At 37.1% G+C, this 17,625-nt stretch overlaps 1 protein-coding gene across 1 annotated transcript in view; it reads left to right on the top strand.

Moving 5' to 3' along the window:
* Positions 1-17,344, top strand: part of LOC136873168 (tetra-peptide repeat homeobox protein 1) — a 245,950-nt gene extending 228,606 nt beyond the window's left edge. Inside the window, exon 4 of the mRNA XM_067146687.2 lies at positions 16,141-17,344. Within this exon, the coding sequence (XP_067002788.1) occupies positions 16,141-16,245 (105 nt within the window). The 3' untranslated portion in view covers positions 16,246-17,344. The remainder of the gene's footprint in view (positions 1-16,140) is intronic.
* The last annotated feature ends 281 nt before the right edge of the window (positions 17,345-17,625 follow it).

Genomic DNA, 17,625 nt, shown 5'->3' with positions numbered 1-17,625 from the left:
ACAGGTTGGGAGGTTATAAATCCCACAACACGACAATAGCTCCTTTCAAAAATGGGCAAGATGGCTTTCACGGCCGCAGATTCTAATTACTTTCCCTTCCTGTGATCGTATGACAATGTCGACAATAAATGTTTACAATCACAGCGCAGCCGCAACTGCGACTGTGGTGTGGGTCACAGTTAGACTTGGACTTGTGAGTGTGATGCTGTGATTACCGATGAGATTAGTTGCTACTGCTTTCTTAACGGCTAGTCTGCTAAATGCTACTATTGGCCTTGCTGCGCGTTTCACGCTGGTTGATCAGGTGTGGGTCACAGTTAGACTTGGACTTGTGAGTGTGATGCTGTGATTACTGGTTTAGATTAGTTGCTACTGCTTTCTTAACTGCTAGTCTGTTAACTGCTACTGGCTGCTACTATTGGCCTTGCTGCGCGTTTCACGCTGGTTGATCAGGTGTGGGTCACAGTTAGACTTGGACTTGTGAGTGTGATGCTGTGATTACTGATTTAGATTAGTTGCTACTGCTTTCTTAACTGCTAGTCTGTTAACTGCTATTGGCTGCTACTATTGGCCTTGCTGCGCGTTTCACGCTGGTTGATAACGTTAGTTTATCGATTTCTCGCAGCGCAGCGCTGCCGGTACTTGATTAGGTTATCTGCTACTGCTTTCTTAACTGTTACTGACAGCTATTATTGGCCTTGCTGTGCGTTTTACGTCGGTTGATCACGTTAGTTTAAGGATTTCTCGCAGCGCAGCGCTGCCGCCTGCGAAACATCACAATCGCAGTTAAGACCTGCTAGTGTGGCCAACCCGCTAGCAGGTTGAACTGTGATTTCATACTAGCAGTGATTTAGTAGCAGGTTTGCAAATCACTTCCCATCACTAGTCTCACGCGCCGTCACGCGCCGTCACGCGCCGTCACGCGCCGTACTGTGGCCGACAGCCGGCGCTTTCGTGTGTTCCCCTGGTTCTCATCAGCTGATGAGGTGCTCCAAACGCCGTACAATAAAACATTTTCTTTCCGTAAAACCAACAAATGTCATAAGAAAAAAAATTAAGTAATTCATTATGGTAAAAATAAGTGATGAAGTGGCACTTCACCTGAAAAGCTGCCCCTGGAACGGTTAGTGATAGTGTGAACTTATAAGTATAATGTCTCTTCATGCCTTTTTTACATTTATTTACATTTATTTTATTTATTTATTTAATTAATTTATTTATTTATTTATTTTCTCGGTACTTTTGGTTTCTTTGCGATGTAAATAACCCACATTCATAATTTTAACGGTTTATTTGAATATGTTCTGTTATAAAATTATTTTCTTATAAAACGTGTACATTTAATATTTTTTGTGCGTCAAGTTTTCTATATTTAATAAATAATCACATCGAATTATTTAATATCTACGTATTTTGATTCATGTTAAGTTTACGACACTATAGGAACTCTAAATAACCAAAATCTTGCCAATTACAAGCTGTTACGTAGAAAATATAACAATTATACATTGGAGTAGTCAAATTTACGAAGGGTTAGTAATAATGTATGGCGAAATAGGCCCTAGGTCTCTGTATGGTCCACCTGTCTAGGACAGGTGGTTGTGATGTACCATGCCCCAAGTCTCACACAGCGGTGCCGTTCTATGGTTAAGTATGCACACTGCTCATTCAAAACAGCGCGTCAGAGTAGGGATCGAATAACTGGAATACTATGAAGAACCAGTGTATTACGTGCTAGCTGTATCAGAAAATTTATGGACCAGAGGAATGACATGCTAAAGAAGAAAGTCTTCTGAATCCCCGGCTATTTCCCCCCAGTATTCAGTCAGGCTGTTATACTCGGTACGCAGCAGTAATCCCATCTATCGGAGTTGAGAGGCAGCATAAGAAACAAATAACATCACAACAAACAATGGTCAATGTAATGTTATTGTTGATCAATGTTATGTGCTTTCGATATTGTAGGCCTTCACATTTAGTTTTCTTCCGAATCTGAAATACCACTCATCATAGTCGGTAGGGCCTACGGTAAAACTGAATAAAACACAAATGATCGGAAAATGCATTCTCTGTAACTTTTGTTAGTAGTACTTTTCGATAGGACCAAAAACATAGGTATTTAAATTTTAGGCGCCTTCCCCTAAACTACAATTTCTTGTTTTATTTTGCTAGTGGCTTTATCACAACGACAAAGAGAGGTCTTATGGCGGCGATGGGATAGGAAAGGCCTAGGAGTTGGAAGGAAGCGGCCGTGGCCTTAATTAAGGCACAGTCCCAGCATTTGCCTGGTGTGAAAATGGGAAACCACGTAAAACCATCTTTAGGGCTGCCGACAGTGGGATTCGAATCAACTATCTCCCGGATGCAAGCTCTCAGTCGTGCGCCTCTAACCACACGGCCAACTCGCCCGGTAAACTACAATTTCATCCAGGGTGAATAAAAGTGTTTATGGCTTAGACTGTAGTTTCTTATTCCCCGACTCTAAATACCGATTTTCATTAAATTCTGTTACCCCATTTCCTCGTGGCACGGCGTCGATATGGACTTAGCAACTAAAATACAAATTCATGCATATCTGTGTTAGTCGGTACGGTAAAAATGTGTGAGACATAAATGGTCGGAAATTTCATTCTGTATACCTTTGGTTATGTAGTATTTATCGATAGGACCACTAATAACACAAATATTTGAGAATTAAATTTTAGGCCTTCCCCTAAACTACCATTTAATTCAGTGTGAATAAAATGATGTACAGCCTAGATTGTAGTGGCTAATTCTCCGACTTTGTATACCAGTTTTCAATGAGATAGGACCACTAATGATGTAAATATTTAAGAACTAGCTGTTGTACCCGTACTTCGTTCCGGAATTCTAAACTGTAGGTTACACAGAATTCTAGGTTAGGTAGTGTAAACGTTGTGAGAGCAAGATTGTCTTAAGTTGCATAGCTCTTAACGTTGCCCTAGAAACACGACGGGGAAGTCACCAACGTCTTTTCTCATATGAAGACTGGGTTAGGAAATTTTCATTGTAATGGTAGGCCAGCTTGCCTACCATCAGCCACAATCAGGTTGGGGAGTTTTCATTATAATGGCAGATACTCACTCTCTGCCTGCCTTTGTAGATTCTCAGAAAGACTCTCTTAGTGGTTTTCCAACTGAAACGAACATGGGTCATTACAATGACGTCAGTAAAATGGCGCGATTAAAAGCAATGCTTTCATATGAAATACTCGATCAAATAAAAACCCACACATTTTCTCACTTTTAACGAACCGTACTACGCTGCAGAACGAACAGCCGAAAGCTACAGAGCTGCAATGACCAAGACACAGACATCCGTGATCCGTGAAGAGGGCGGGAAGAGGGGTTCGAATAGTGGATAGTCCCAGGGAAAAAACTATGCCCGTTTACTTATCCATCGCCCTCTACTATGGATGCGCTAATACGCCTTCCCAATACAGCAATATTAGCGATACGAGCCTAGTTCCCATTTTACCACCGAGCGCTGCTTCGCTGGTATTGAAACACAATTATTCATTACAGCACACGATAAGTGTTTTGTATATTTCTGTTCAAATATATAGTCAATCACTCAATAAACATATTTGAATCACACCTTACACCTTAATAAATAAATTCAGTGAAGAATGCACCCCTCTGCAGCGGAAAAACCGCACGAAATAATGTTAACGGTAGGTAGTAAATACTGTAGAAAATAAATAATTTCACACACTTTTCTGTTTAAGTGTTTCACGTTCTTGCCTTCAAACCTTTCGAAGATCTATGTTATTTGTGTGGCTATGTTATTTAAGAATACAGGAATAGTACACTCGCAAATAACTTCACTCAATAATTATGAATGTCCGATTTTAGGACAACTGAAGTGAGGAATATCACGCAACACAGGCACTAAATAGTCACTCATAGACGCAACAGGATCTTTATGCACAAATGGTGAAAGGCAAACGAGGAAGAAGGAAAAAGTATTGCCTTCGTGATGTACAGGTCGTACTGTACCTCCGATGACGTCACGCAAAGAGGCGAACTGTTTTCTCCGTCCGACCCGTTTAATGCAAGGACATGATGCGTCTGTACCTTTTGTAATTATGAAATATTTACAAATGTATTAATATTATAGGTGAGATCACTAAAACCTGTAATCGCATCATAACTCGTAGGCCTAAGTCAGATCTATGTAATTTTAGGAGAAGTAAGTTTGAAGTGCGATCTACGGGGTCAAAGATTTAGTGTTTAACTTGTCAATGTACCCAACAACTAATTATTATGCATTAATACAAATATGGAGACAACAAACGTGCAATAGTAAACTTTACTTCTATACCTGTAGATGGCAATAAATAAACTTTCTAGGCTTTCTTTGTTGTTGTTGTTGTTGACATTTCTGGCACTATCCTTCGAAGACTTTCTTGAGACTCTTCTATACAAACATTTGAATCTTTTTCTTTTTGTTTAGCAATAGCCCATGTTTTCCCAAATATTAATGTATGTTACTGATCACCCAGATCTATTAGTTACTTCTCACATTCACGAAAACTGTCAAGTATTTTTTTTTTTTTTTTACTCGCATTAATTTTGGGGAGAAAAAACAGCGCGTACTCAACATTACGAATCCAAGAAATAACCATATGTAGGTTCCATTGGTTACTGTCCACTTTTATACTTTTTCAGTATCAACAATAAAACGCTCTGCTGTAAATCTGCGCAACAAGAAAGTCAAAATAGAACTCATTATCAGCTCTGGGAAATGAGTGAAACATACACCTTTATTCTTCGTAACAGGTATTTACTCGGTTGGGATTTTCGTTTTTCATAAAGGTAACCTACCCCCATACGAAGAAAATGAAAATATTAATGCCTCTTTACTTGTATAGTTGTATTTTCGCCATGGTACGCACAAGTTCTTAGCATTGTGGCAAATGCGAACTTTCACACACTATATTTCAATTTGTAGCACATTATAATATATTTCCACAAAAACGTGTTATACGATAACAATTAAATGAATAAATTACACGAGAAGTATTACGTTCCTTGTATTGACATTACTTACCACGTGAAGATACCATGCCTAACCTAAACTATGAGGTCTCATTATCTTAATAACAGTTGTTTACGTAAATTCTGATGTGATCAATTTTTAAAAAAACATTGCAATATAGTTAAATATAAATTGTTGTCTCTCAACGGTCACAATTATCCTAAGAATGCCCCCAGTTCTTATATTACATTCACAAGTACAATTTGTAACATTCGTTTAGCTCGCCTCAATTGATCAGCTGATTGGCTTGGCGCGCTTTCTACGGCCTGTATATTACGAAGGCAGTGGAAAAAGTATCAAATGTTGGACAATATCCAAGGAAATAAATATTCGGACATGAAAAACTTGGCGCAGGACAGGCGAGAGTGGAAGAGGTTCATCCCATGGAAAGACCTGCCTTAAGGCAGAATACCTAGATGATGATGAATGTCCACAGTAGCAAATCAGATGGATACTGCAGCCAGCTGTTTTAATATCTTTTATAAATCAAGTCCATTAGCACTGTTGAACACCTTGGTCTTGTCAAAAGAATCAACCATCTTGTCTGGCTGCAATGTTGCTACATTTATGCTACTGACACGATTGTCGAATCAACTTCTTATCGATAATGTGTATTTGACAGTGGTACTTGCATTAAAAAATCGTGCATATCTGTATACGAATGGTCTTTTAGATATCCTAGGGCTGTTATTACTTCAGTTGCGAAAGTGTATTTCTCGCGCCGCACATTCATTTACTTAAACTTATACGGCTCGATGTTTTTGTATGTAAGAAAAATGAACCGGTTTCACACTTTCATTTGATTGCATCTGATACAGTTTCTTGATAAAATCACCATCTATATCCTGGGAGCCATCAAACACAGATTTTTCTTTTTGTAAAGAATTTCGTACTTTTCAGAATGTGCCATTTGTCGAAAGCGAGAAGAGGCATTTCACTATCAACAGGATGACAGATCTTCGGTTTAATGTGTTTTGAAGAAGGCATTCTTCTTATCCTACTAACATTAGTCTTATGATTTTCACTTACAATGCTCAACACGAAAAACCGCAAGCTTCGACTTTCTTTATTGTTTTGAGTGTTTAAGTATGTAGCTCTGTACCTAGAAGCCTCTTAACACATGGGTGACGGGCCCCGAGATATCTCGTAGTACGCTCGCCAGCGGTAGGTGACGGGCCCCGAGAAATCTCGGTTTTATTCACGACATTGTTTTCGGTCTTCCTGTGACATCTCTTGACCATATCTTGAACTATTTCGGACGTGCACATTGAGTAGAATAAATCGTAGATGTATATCTGCCACTTTTCTTTTTTTCACGGCCTCTTTTATTCTTTGATTTAGTCAAAACGTCGACTTTCTTCCTGCCGGTTCAGTCAATGACAAGATGGAGCGCCCGCGGAATACGGTGTTAGCTAACGACGATATTTTAGAAGAATTATATGCCGATGATCGTTCAAATGGAAATAGTCTAATGAATTAGTGGAAACTGAATGTGAGAGTGATAGCGGAAGTGATATTCAAGCCTCAACAGGCCGTAATTTATCTAGTGTACTTATTTATTCGAGTGATTCTGACGACGACAACGATGTAAACATTAATGATGTTTTAGGAATTGACGCTGAATATGGTTTTGTAAAGGCAGATCCACTATTACTAGGGGCATTAGAGAGTACCCATACCAACTTTAAAGATATAATATTGACTGGTTTAATATTTATTAACGTCTTTATAATCAAGTGCACCCTAGCATGGTTAGTAGAAAAATGTCCGGTCCACAGGGTATGTGACAAGCTCAAGCATCCGGTCATCAATGTGTTAAAGAAGAAAAATGCTGTCGTAACCTTTATTTTGTAGTCACAGCAGAAATTATAAGACAGAAAAGTTTATTGACTAGGGTCGTTCAATTTCTATTTTCGCTTGCATGACAGTCATCTTGAGTAGTTTTTATTCGCCCAACATGGAATGAAGCATCTCTCTGCTGAAAGAAGGTGTCGAGTTTCTTGTCATATAACATCAGTCTGCTGGTCGATGGACTACCAACAATCACAATCTCTCTGCTTCATTTAGGCACTGACTTTCTGCTAAGAGGCGCTCCTTTACTAAGTGTGTTATTCCAGTCTCACAGTTTACATCTTCTACGTAACGTGAAAGTGTAGATTTATTCGGTGTGGCAAACATATAGTTTCGATGATCTCGAATTGAAATTTGGCGAGAAATTCTTTCTTGAAATAACACTTAGCCATTTATGACGTTGATGCTCGTTGAGAGGAAATTCATGAACCGAAATCCCACTTCCCGATCTGCTTGCCATCTTACATTAAGGCACACAGCAGTAAACAATATTATGTACGTACACATTAGGACGGCTCACGACCGAAAAAAACAAAAAATAAACAACAATCCAAATAAGGTAAACACAGGCTCAAATTGCACCAGCACTCTTAGCAATGATCACCGAGCGTGTCTCGTCTAGCAGACTAACGCCAGCTTCTCAGCGCTCCAAGCGCCTGAACTGGTAACTACGCCGCGTTCGCTCGTTTACATGTGTGACTCGGCGAATGGGAAGGCGTATTAGCGCAGTCATAGTAGAGGGCGATGACTTATCTGTTTCCTGGGAGTACCCAATGAGTCAGAAAATCTCAATTCACCACACTGGCAAGGGAAAGAACTATCTGATGTGGAGGCAATTTTTCCTCCAAGCCAGAGAAGAAACCACATCTTCGCTGCTAATTTGGAATAAAATGAATGTAGATTTAACAAAATGTGAAGAGGAAGAAGTTTTTCTTAAGAAACGGGTCTTTTCAGCGTTGAATTTTGTTATTTAGTGAATTGTGCTACTATAATTTGGAATAGGCCTAAATTGTAATTCTAGACCAGTTCATACTACTACTACTACTACTACTACTACTACTACTACTACTACTAACTGAGCCTCTGACTTAAGTGCGCACATTGCTCATTCAAAACAGCGCGTCAAAGTAGGTATCAAATAGCTGGAATACTATAATGAACCAGTGTGTTACGTACCAGCAGTATCAGAAAATGTATGAACCAGAAGAATGGCATGCTAAAGAAGAACGTTATCTAACTCCTCGGCTATTTCCCGCCAATATACTCGGTACGCATCAGTAATCCCATCTATCGGAGTTGAATGTCAGCGTAAGAGACAAAGAACATTCCAACAAACAACGGTCAGTGTAATGTTATTGTTGATCAATGTTACACACTTTCGATATTGTAGGCCTTCAAGAAGTTAGTAAAATAACCACCTAATCGATACTTTATTATTGCCTCAGGCAAAATTGAATATAAATTAGCACTTACAGGACATGTTTCGACCACTTAGTGGTCCTTTTCAGCTGTATAAAGAAAGAATTGAGAAGAAACATGCCCTGTAAGTGCTAATTTATATTCAATGTTGCCTGAGGCAATAATAAAGTAAGGATTAGGTGGTTATTTTACTAACTTCTTGATTATATTCATCGATACGGTCATGAAATGGACAACTTGTAATTGTAGGCCTTCACATTATTAATTGTCTTCCGGTTCTGAAATACCCCTCTTATCATAGTCGGTACGGTAAAACTGAATAAAACAAATGATCGGAAAATATATTCTCAATAACTTTTGTTATGTAGTAATGCCATTCCTTATGCAGCCGTCTCTGCTATGAACGAGGTGAAAATGTCGCTCATAGGGTCGGTTGGTGCACGCATTTCAGTGGGCTTGGCAGACTGATGTGCAATAGCAACTTCTGGCTCGGTGAGGAAAGCAACGGGAAACTACCTCACTCCTCATTTCCTTAGTACGCCTCTTCAGTGACACCTAGACCATCTATGACAGCTAATGGTGAACCTGTTGAAGATCCAACCATTCTTCGGGCTGAATACCCAACACATGTAGTACTTTTTCCATAGGACCAAGAACATAGGTATTTAAAAATACAATTTTAGGTGCCTTCCCCTAAGCTACTATTTCACTCAGGGTGAATAACATTGTTTATAGCTTAAACTGTAGCTTCTTATTCCCCGACTCAATATACTGATTTTCATTAAATTCTGTTTACCCATTTTCTCAGGGCTCGGCATTGATATGGACTTAGCAACAATAATCCTAATTCATGAATATCTATGTCATCATAGCCGGTACGGTAAAACAGGCATAAGACGTAAATGATCAGAAATTCTATATAATTTTAGTTTTGTAGTATTTATTGATATGACCACTAATAATATAAATAATTGAGAAATATTTTTAGGCCTTCCTCTAAACGACGATTTCACTCAGCGTGAATAAAATGATTTACAGCCTAGATTGTAGCGGCTCACTTTACATACCAAAATCAGCCGTTTTCTCGTGATGAGTGTACATACATACATACATACATACATACATACATACATACTGTGACATTTTAGGTCTACTGTGATTGGCCGTGAATTTTATAAGACCGGACTGTACCCCCAGGTGTCTCGCGCGGAGTGGCGATAGGGGAATGCAAAGGGATGATTTTTTGTTTATCTTTCATGTAACCTGCTGAGGAGTGAAAGACAATGTTATTACCACAAGAGAAGACGGGAAATTTTTTTAATACAGCTGAACTTTTCACCCACGACAAGTATTACATTTAAAATCTTTCGTCATATTATCACGTCAGATCCGACATCCTAATAGTCACTCTCCAACAAGTATGCATTAAAACCGTGATACCACACTTCAGGAAGGCACGAATAGTAATAATTGAAAATTAACTTAATTATGGAATTAATTATATAATTATTTAACAAGAAATTAACGGACATCTCAATTACAACGCCGAGGAATTCAGGACGTCAATTGAATCATGAGGTGTGACGTCAGAGCTCGGGACATAGGTGGCGAGCTGGTACTAGAATATTCTCAGTCATTCTCTCATGTTTGTTTCGCTCTTATTCTCTGCTGGCTGCGTGATTGCTCGGGAAGTTACTACATAAGAAGGTCTCCTACAGGCCTGGGGCCTATTCCACAAAAATATGGTCTTGTACATTACAAGTAAATTCTCTAGTAACTTGTACAAATACCAGAGTTTCTGTTCCACAAAAGAATTTTCTACAGTTGTACTTTACTACTCCATACTTACAAATTACCAGTGAATTTTTATGGGTGTGTTCCACGAAAGTACTAGTACTTGTAACTTACTAGTCAATTGGGAAGAATTCTCTACCAGTGAAAGGACATTAATACATAAATGTACTAGTGCTATTTAAATATGCTTATTTCAGATACATTTTGATAAATATGTGGTCTAGCAGTAGACATAGTGATGAAAATAAACCATCTGTACAGGGAAAGAATAAACTTCCAGTTTAACACTGTATTTTAATACAATGAACGTTTTAGCTTAAGCACAATACAAGTGGAAGAACTTTTGATAGATAATGGCCATAGGTTAAAACATCCTACGAACAGAAATAAATCTCTCTCTGCTAAATAACGGTTACTAACATCACTACATTGGCTAGGAAATGGTGGTCATTCTGTGGTAGCTGCAATAAATGATATAAAATTTCCTCAAATTGTTCGTTGGCCTGAAAATACTGAACAAACATGTTCGTAAAAGGACATTCCTGGAATCATTAATGAGCAGAATATCTCTTCCATACGTCCAACTTTTCCCCTCAAAAGCTCCATGAGCTTTTCCCAAGTCAAATATTTCCATCCAATCATTTATTTTGACTTGTTTTTTCAGACTCTCGCTGAATGCACCAAAACAAACATCTTTCCTTCTTTCTATTTCCTTCAAAATGAGTAACTTCGGTTCTCTTGACATCATTTTAACAATTCATGCAGAGTTTGCAATTATGTTTGGCAGCCGAATATCGTTATTAGCGGCAAATGATTCCTAATGACAGACCAAGGTAGCCTGTATCACCTATCGTGGAACATATGCAAGGATCACGGAAGAACAGAATGGGTGAGAATAACGGAGTAATTTTCTATCATCAAAGAAATAAAGTGAAAAATAACATCGTAGCATTAAGAAATTCACAGGAATATTAGTTCTTTGAATCTTAGCTGCATAAGTTACCTTAAAATACGATATTACGATAAATGCGGCAAGTATAACCTAATTTAACGAATGAAATACGAGGATAAACAACTGATTCATGCTATGACGTAGTATGTTTATTGATATGTCGTCACTTGTAAAACTTGTAACTATTCACTGGTAATATACAAGAGACTTTTAATCTTTTGTGGAACAGAAATGTACAACTCCATACATTACAAGAACCCGCACTAGTAACTTGTAATGTACAAAAACATACTTTTGTGGAATAGGCCGCGGACACAGCTGTTATTCGCTCTACGAGGGAAGCATTATTATTTCAGTGCAGCTTTAACAGATCATTTCAACATCTTAACAGACGTCAATAGTGTTAGGAAAAAAGGCACGTATCATCCTTTGCTAATTGTGGAACCACGAGTTCGATGCATTTGTGCTAATATTTTGGTGAAAGTTTTAGTGTACTGCGAGTAATACGAGTTCGATACCGGCCAAGGAAATGGAGGCCTGGGGCCTATTCCACAAAAGTATGGTCTTGTACATTACAAGTTACTAGTGTGGGTTCTTGTAATGTATGGAGTTGTACATTTCTGTTCCATAAAAGATTGATAGTCTCTTGTATATTACCAGTGAATTGTTACAAGTTTTACAAGTGACGACATATCAATAAACATACTACGTCATAGCATGAATCAGCTGTTTATCTTCGTATTCCATTCGTTGAATTAGGTTATGCTTGCCTCATTTATCGTAATATCGTATTTTACGGTAACTTATGCAGCAAAGATTGAAAGAACTAATATTCCTGTGAATTTCTTAATGCTATGATGTTATTTTTCAGTTTATTTCTTTGATGATAGGAAATTACTCCGTTATTATCACCCATTCTGTTCTTCCGCGATCCTCGCGTATGTTCTACGAGAGTCTAACATACCTACCTTGGTCTGTCATTAGGAATCAGATGCCGCTAATAACGATATTCGGCCGCCAAACTTAATTGTTACGAAATTGCAAACTCTGCATGAATTGTTAAAATGATGTCAAGAGAAACAAAGTTATTCATTTTGAAGGAAATAGAAGGTAGGAAAGATATTCATTTCGGTCGATTCAGCGAGAGTCTGAAAAAACAAGACAAAATAAATTGTTGGATGGAAATATTTGACTTGGGAAAAGCTCATGGAGCTTTTGAGGGGAAAAGTTGGACGTATGTAAGAGATATTCTGCTCATTAATGATTCCAGGAATGTCCTTCTTGGAATATGTTTTTTTCAGTATTTTCAGGCCAACAAACAATTTGAGGAAATTTTATATCATTTATTGCAGCTACCACAGACCGACGATTTTGCCATCCCAAGCATATCTGCAGTACCATGGTACTGACCACCATTTTCTAGCCAATGTAATGTTGTTAGTAAATGTTGTTTAGCAGAGACAGATTTATTTCTGTTCGTAGGATATTTTAACCTATGGCCAATATCTATCAAAAGGTCTTCCACTTGTATTGTGCTTAACCTAAAACGTTCATTGTATTCAAATACAGTGTTAAACTGGAAGTTTATTCTTTCCCTGTACAGACGATAGTTTTCATTTTCATCACCACCACTATCACTACTGCTAGACCACATATTTATCAAAATGTATCCAAAATAAGCGTATTTAAATAGCACTAGTACATTTATATATTATTGTCCTTTCACTGGTAGAGAATTCTTCTCAATTCGCTAGTAAGTTACAAGTACTAGTACTGTTGTGGAACACGCCTATAAAAATTCACTAGTAATTTGTAAGTATGGAGTAGTAAAGCACAACTGTAGAAAATTATTTTGTGGAACAGAAACTCTGGTATTTGTACAAGTTACTAGAGAATTTACATGTAATGTACAAGACCATACTTTTGTGAAATAGGCCCCTGCAGTGTGAAGTTCGTGTGCCTTGGAGACATCGCTTGGATCATGATGCAGCGCTAAAACCCAGAACCGATGTCAACGGCGTCCTAATGCCTTGAATCCTGCCTAGAAGAACACCATGGTCATCAAGACATCCAAGTTAAGTCGACATTTCATTTATACTGGGTATTATCTGTTCTATGTAGCTGTAATATGTAGTTAACTTTCTTCTTGAAGGGATTATTAATTATACAGTAGTTCGAGTAGGTTTTTAGTATCTTTACCATGTTATTTTCTTGCATTATTCGACGTTAGATTTGCAGTTTCACTTACTACGTGATTTTAAGGTGCATGATGACAGGGTGTCAACATCATCGGCCATGCGGGTTTCAAATAGTTATGTCATCGGACATGTATCTGATTTAAATATCAGCCATCTACTAACCTTTAAGGAATTTTACATTTCTATTCGATTACTATGATATTGAGGATTGTGTACGCGTGATATTTTCATTCTTCGAAATGTATTTCTCTTATATTTTGCCTAAAAGTGTTTGCTATATTTTATACGCGGCAACAGGCTCATCTGACGTATTAACGCTGTGCTAATGATACGGATAGCTTTCTTTGAATCCAATTTCATACTTTTTAAGGAAGGAACGTGTCTTATTATTATATTTATATGTGGTTCAAGTTATTTATGTGAATTTTCCCGTAATATTTTGAACGGATGTTGCGAGTTATTTTCGCTATTTTACCTCTCACATTGTGCCACGTGGTGAATTATAACATGAAGTATGGTGATTTTGTGTGCTATTCGAAGGCGAATCTTCACGTCTCTATGGATAGAGGCACATTTAATATATTTTTGCGATGTTGCGTGCATTGATGAACGGAGATTTTGGAATAATTTATCGTCATTTGACGTAGGTGTGAGTTGTTGTTTGTGAGAGAATTATAGACGATAGCGTCTTAATTAAATATTGAACCACGAGGTAAACCATATGTCTTCCTTCAAAATAAAATTGGGTGTATGAGGTAGTTATTTGTCATATTGCATGAGCGTCATCACCAATAATATTAAATCGAAGTTGTATAATATTATTCACTTCAATATATGCTAAATGTTGGTAACGTCCTGAGTTCGATACAGACATTGGCGATATTTTTTTCAGTCATTACATAGATTGTTTGTACCAGGTGGATTAGTTACAGGTGCGGATCATTATTTACAGGAGTCTGCCATTCCCAGGAGATGAATGGACAACGTGTGGACAGGTGTATATTTGTAAATGGTACCCTTAGTGTAGTTCCTTGGTGGATGATGGTAATGGGAGATCATTTCGTGCATTTTTATGTTATTCCACAGGTTGTGTGATTTAATTTTATTGTGCAAGGTCGATTTATGTGTGTAACCATCGTGGTTCCGAATTTCGGCGTTGTCAGGATTATGACACATGGTTAAGGATTTAATTTAAATTAATGTTTTTTTTCTTTCTCTCATTTTCTTGTCTACTTTGCCACGTAATATCACGTGTATTATGTTACGCTGAGCAGATAATCATTGAAAAATCGATTTAAATTGGAAAAGTACCGGTAATTAAATTAAAAAGTGAAATTAAGCGATGAAAGTAATTTGTTAAAACTTTTTTTTTGTATTTTCATTTTTTTTTTTTTTTTTTTTTTTTTTTTTTTTTTTTTTTTTTTTTTTTTTTGCGCAGTCATGTAACTTCAATATTTAAAATCTTGTTCCAGATTTTCCGGCATGAACTGACATGCGTGTGAGCATCATTTTCTAGAAAAATCAGATAACTTTGAAAGTAATATTTTAAAAAATGTGACATGGACAAAACAATTTTGTCAGAATTAATAAGAATTCATTAACTTGTAACATCCCATTTGTTTTAATTTCTGGATGTACAGCAAGAGTTGACATAAAATTAAAATTTTAGTGATCATTTCACATAATCATTCTGAGAAGGAAGGAATTATTATATTTTGGAATAAATCATCCACCATTTATTTATTTTTTAACTAGTCTATAACAAACTATCATTTTATTTTTTACTCATATCAATAGTCTTTCAATGTTACTGTTGTAAATACTTTCTCCAATTATAAACTTCTCCCTCATAGCATTGTCTTTAAAACCAATATTGTACTAGTCTTATACTATATGTTCATTTTCTTTCAAGTCTCAAGGCTTTTTATAAACCAGTTTTATTTTATATTTGTGTAAATCAGGTGCCTGATTTTATTTCAAGGTTAAACCCATGGCTGATGATGCCTATATGTAAGGCAAAACATGTACCATTTTAATTAACTTGTCAATGTAATTTAACAAAGACAAGATTTATTGAATTGATTAGGTGGACAAATTAATAAATTAACTTATTGTTATTATTTCAATCAAAAGCGTAGTACTGTTCGTTAAAAGTGAGAAAATGTGTGGTTTTGCATTTGATTGAGTATTTCATGAAATCATCGCTTTTACTCGTGCCATTCCTACTGACGTCGTTGTAATGACTTGTTCGTTTCATTTGGACAAACCACTAAGACAGTCTTTCTGAGGATGTAAAAAGGCAGGTGGAGAGTGAGTGTGTGCCATTATAATGCAATTCCCTAACGCAGTCTTCATATGAGAAAAGACGTTTGGTGATTTCTCCGTCGGGGTTCTAGGGTAACAGTAAGAGCTATGCAATTTAATACAGTCTTGCTCACAACATGTATTCTACCTAACCTACAATTCTATATGCAAAGTAGAATTCTGTAGCGAAGCACGGGTACATCAGCTAGTCATGAATACGACTTGTCAATTTCAATGAGAAACTGGAGCATTTTATTGTGGTATGGTATGGATGTTTTTGTTATTATGGCAACGTTTATAGTTTAACATTTATTTTTATGATATAAAATGCTAACTGATATCAGATTTATGTTTGTTTTCAGTACATATTTCCAAATTTTTTGTCAATATTTTGACAGGTTTAGAGCAAAATTATTGGAAGCCTGGTAGCCATGCTTTGAATATGGCAGAGGAGGGGGAATTTTGAACAAAAAGTGTCATCCTTGTGATTCGGTGTAATACTGTAAAACTTGTTAACCCACTTCTAGTCAAATTAATTCTAAAGTCTCTTGTGTGTCACAGATTCCAGATAAGATGCCCTCTCCAGACATGGTGCCAGGAGCAGAGCAGGCCAAAGAGGCAGCAAAGAATGTCCCTGGAGCAGAGGAAATGGCCAAGGCTGGCTGAAGTTTCCTATACAATAATATTTTATTTAAATGCATGGAGATTCTACTGGCAATGACCCGGGCACCAGTGACCTCTGTGGCGGAACAGCCTGAAATATACATTAACTTGAACATGATGGCCACCAATGATCTGTATTGACTTAATTATAACAGTTAATTGTATCTAGGTTCCACCTAGTCAATACAATTCATTGTTACAGCCTGAAATCTTGAGTGTTCAGCGCTCACAATTACTTTGTATTCTGCAGGAAGGAAGTTTGTCTAAATCTAACGGTTTATATTTTCATGAGTGGCATCTAAATGAAAAACAAGACATTTTCCAGTCTACTAGGCCGTAGTTGAATTGGTCTCAATGTTGACTCGGATAAAGGGCACATAATTTTCAAGGGGTCCACTCCTAATACACATGGTGTAGGTGTGCTGTTATCTGAGTAGTCCCAAGGGTACAGTGAGGCTAAAAGTCAGTAGTTGGTTGTTATCTGTTCTCTGCTCTTGCATCCTCCTGGCTTCTTTATGTTAGCTGTCTTGAGTATGGATACTGCCATGCTCAGTTACAATGTAAAGCCATAGAAATTTCCAAACATACTAATAAGAAGGTAGAAACGAAAGCACATATATCCATACTCAAAACAGCCAAGATAAAAGGACACAGGAGCAGGGAACAGCTAGAGGAGGTACAACTAACTGGTGTCCACCCTCGGGTCCAAGCAGAAAACAGCATACCACTACCTTATATTGGGACTTTACAGCCACAGCTTCAGTCTACAAGTGAACTTCGGAGAAAGTGGACCTCTTGAAATCGCAGTATGCTGTTTTCAGTGAAAAATTTAAACCTAAAAATTTAACTGGACGACATTCTACAAGATCAGAAAATAATTTCTTCTATATCTAGGCTAAATCTGTTAGATTTCTTCATTGTTAACCTCAAGTCAGTAACAGCTATCTCCTACCTGTTTTGGTATTCCACAATGGCTGCAGTTTACAAAGAAAGGAGCCTCAAGAATAACTTCACATTTTGCAATGTTTTATCAACTGCTACCTACCAATTATTTGACAACGTTCATTGTTAACACAATTGCCCTGAACTGTTCTATCACTGATCATTTACATGTCTCAATGTTTTTATATTAACGTAATGAAATAAAGTGTATTTTATTTACATTTGATTTCTATCAGTTCTTTCCTCACATACATTTTCAGTAACATAGATTCTAAGGCAACCTCTAACATTGGTTGATGATGATGATTATGCTTGTTATTTAAAGGGGCCTAACATTTAGATCATCGGCCCCTAATGGCACGAGGTGAAACAAAATGTTATAATAATTACAATTTAAAAATGTATCCACTGATTATCAAATGATTATGATAAAAATGATTA

Source organism: Anabrus simplex, chromosome 1, assembly GCF_040414725.1.
Source record: "Anabrus simplex isolate iqAnaSimp1 chromosome 1, ASM4041472v1, whole genome shotgun sequence".
Taxonomy (NCBI): Eukaryota; Metazoa; Arthropoda; class Insecta; order Orthoptera; family Tettigoniidae; genus Anabrus; species Anabrus simplex.
The sequence above is the reverse complement of the archived record's forward strand: the minus strand, read 5'-3'. Positions and strand labels throughout refer to the sequence as shown.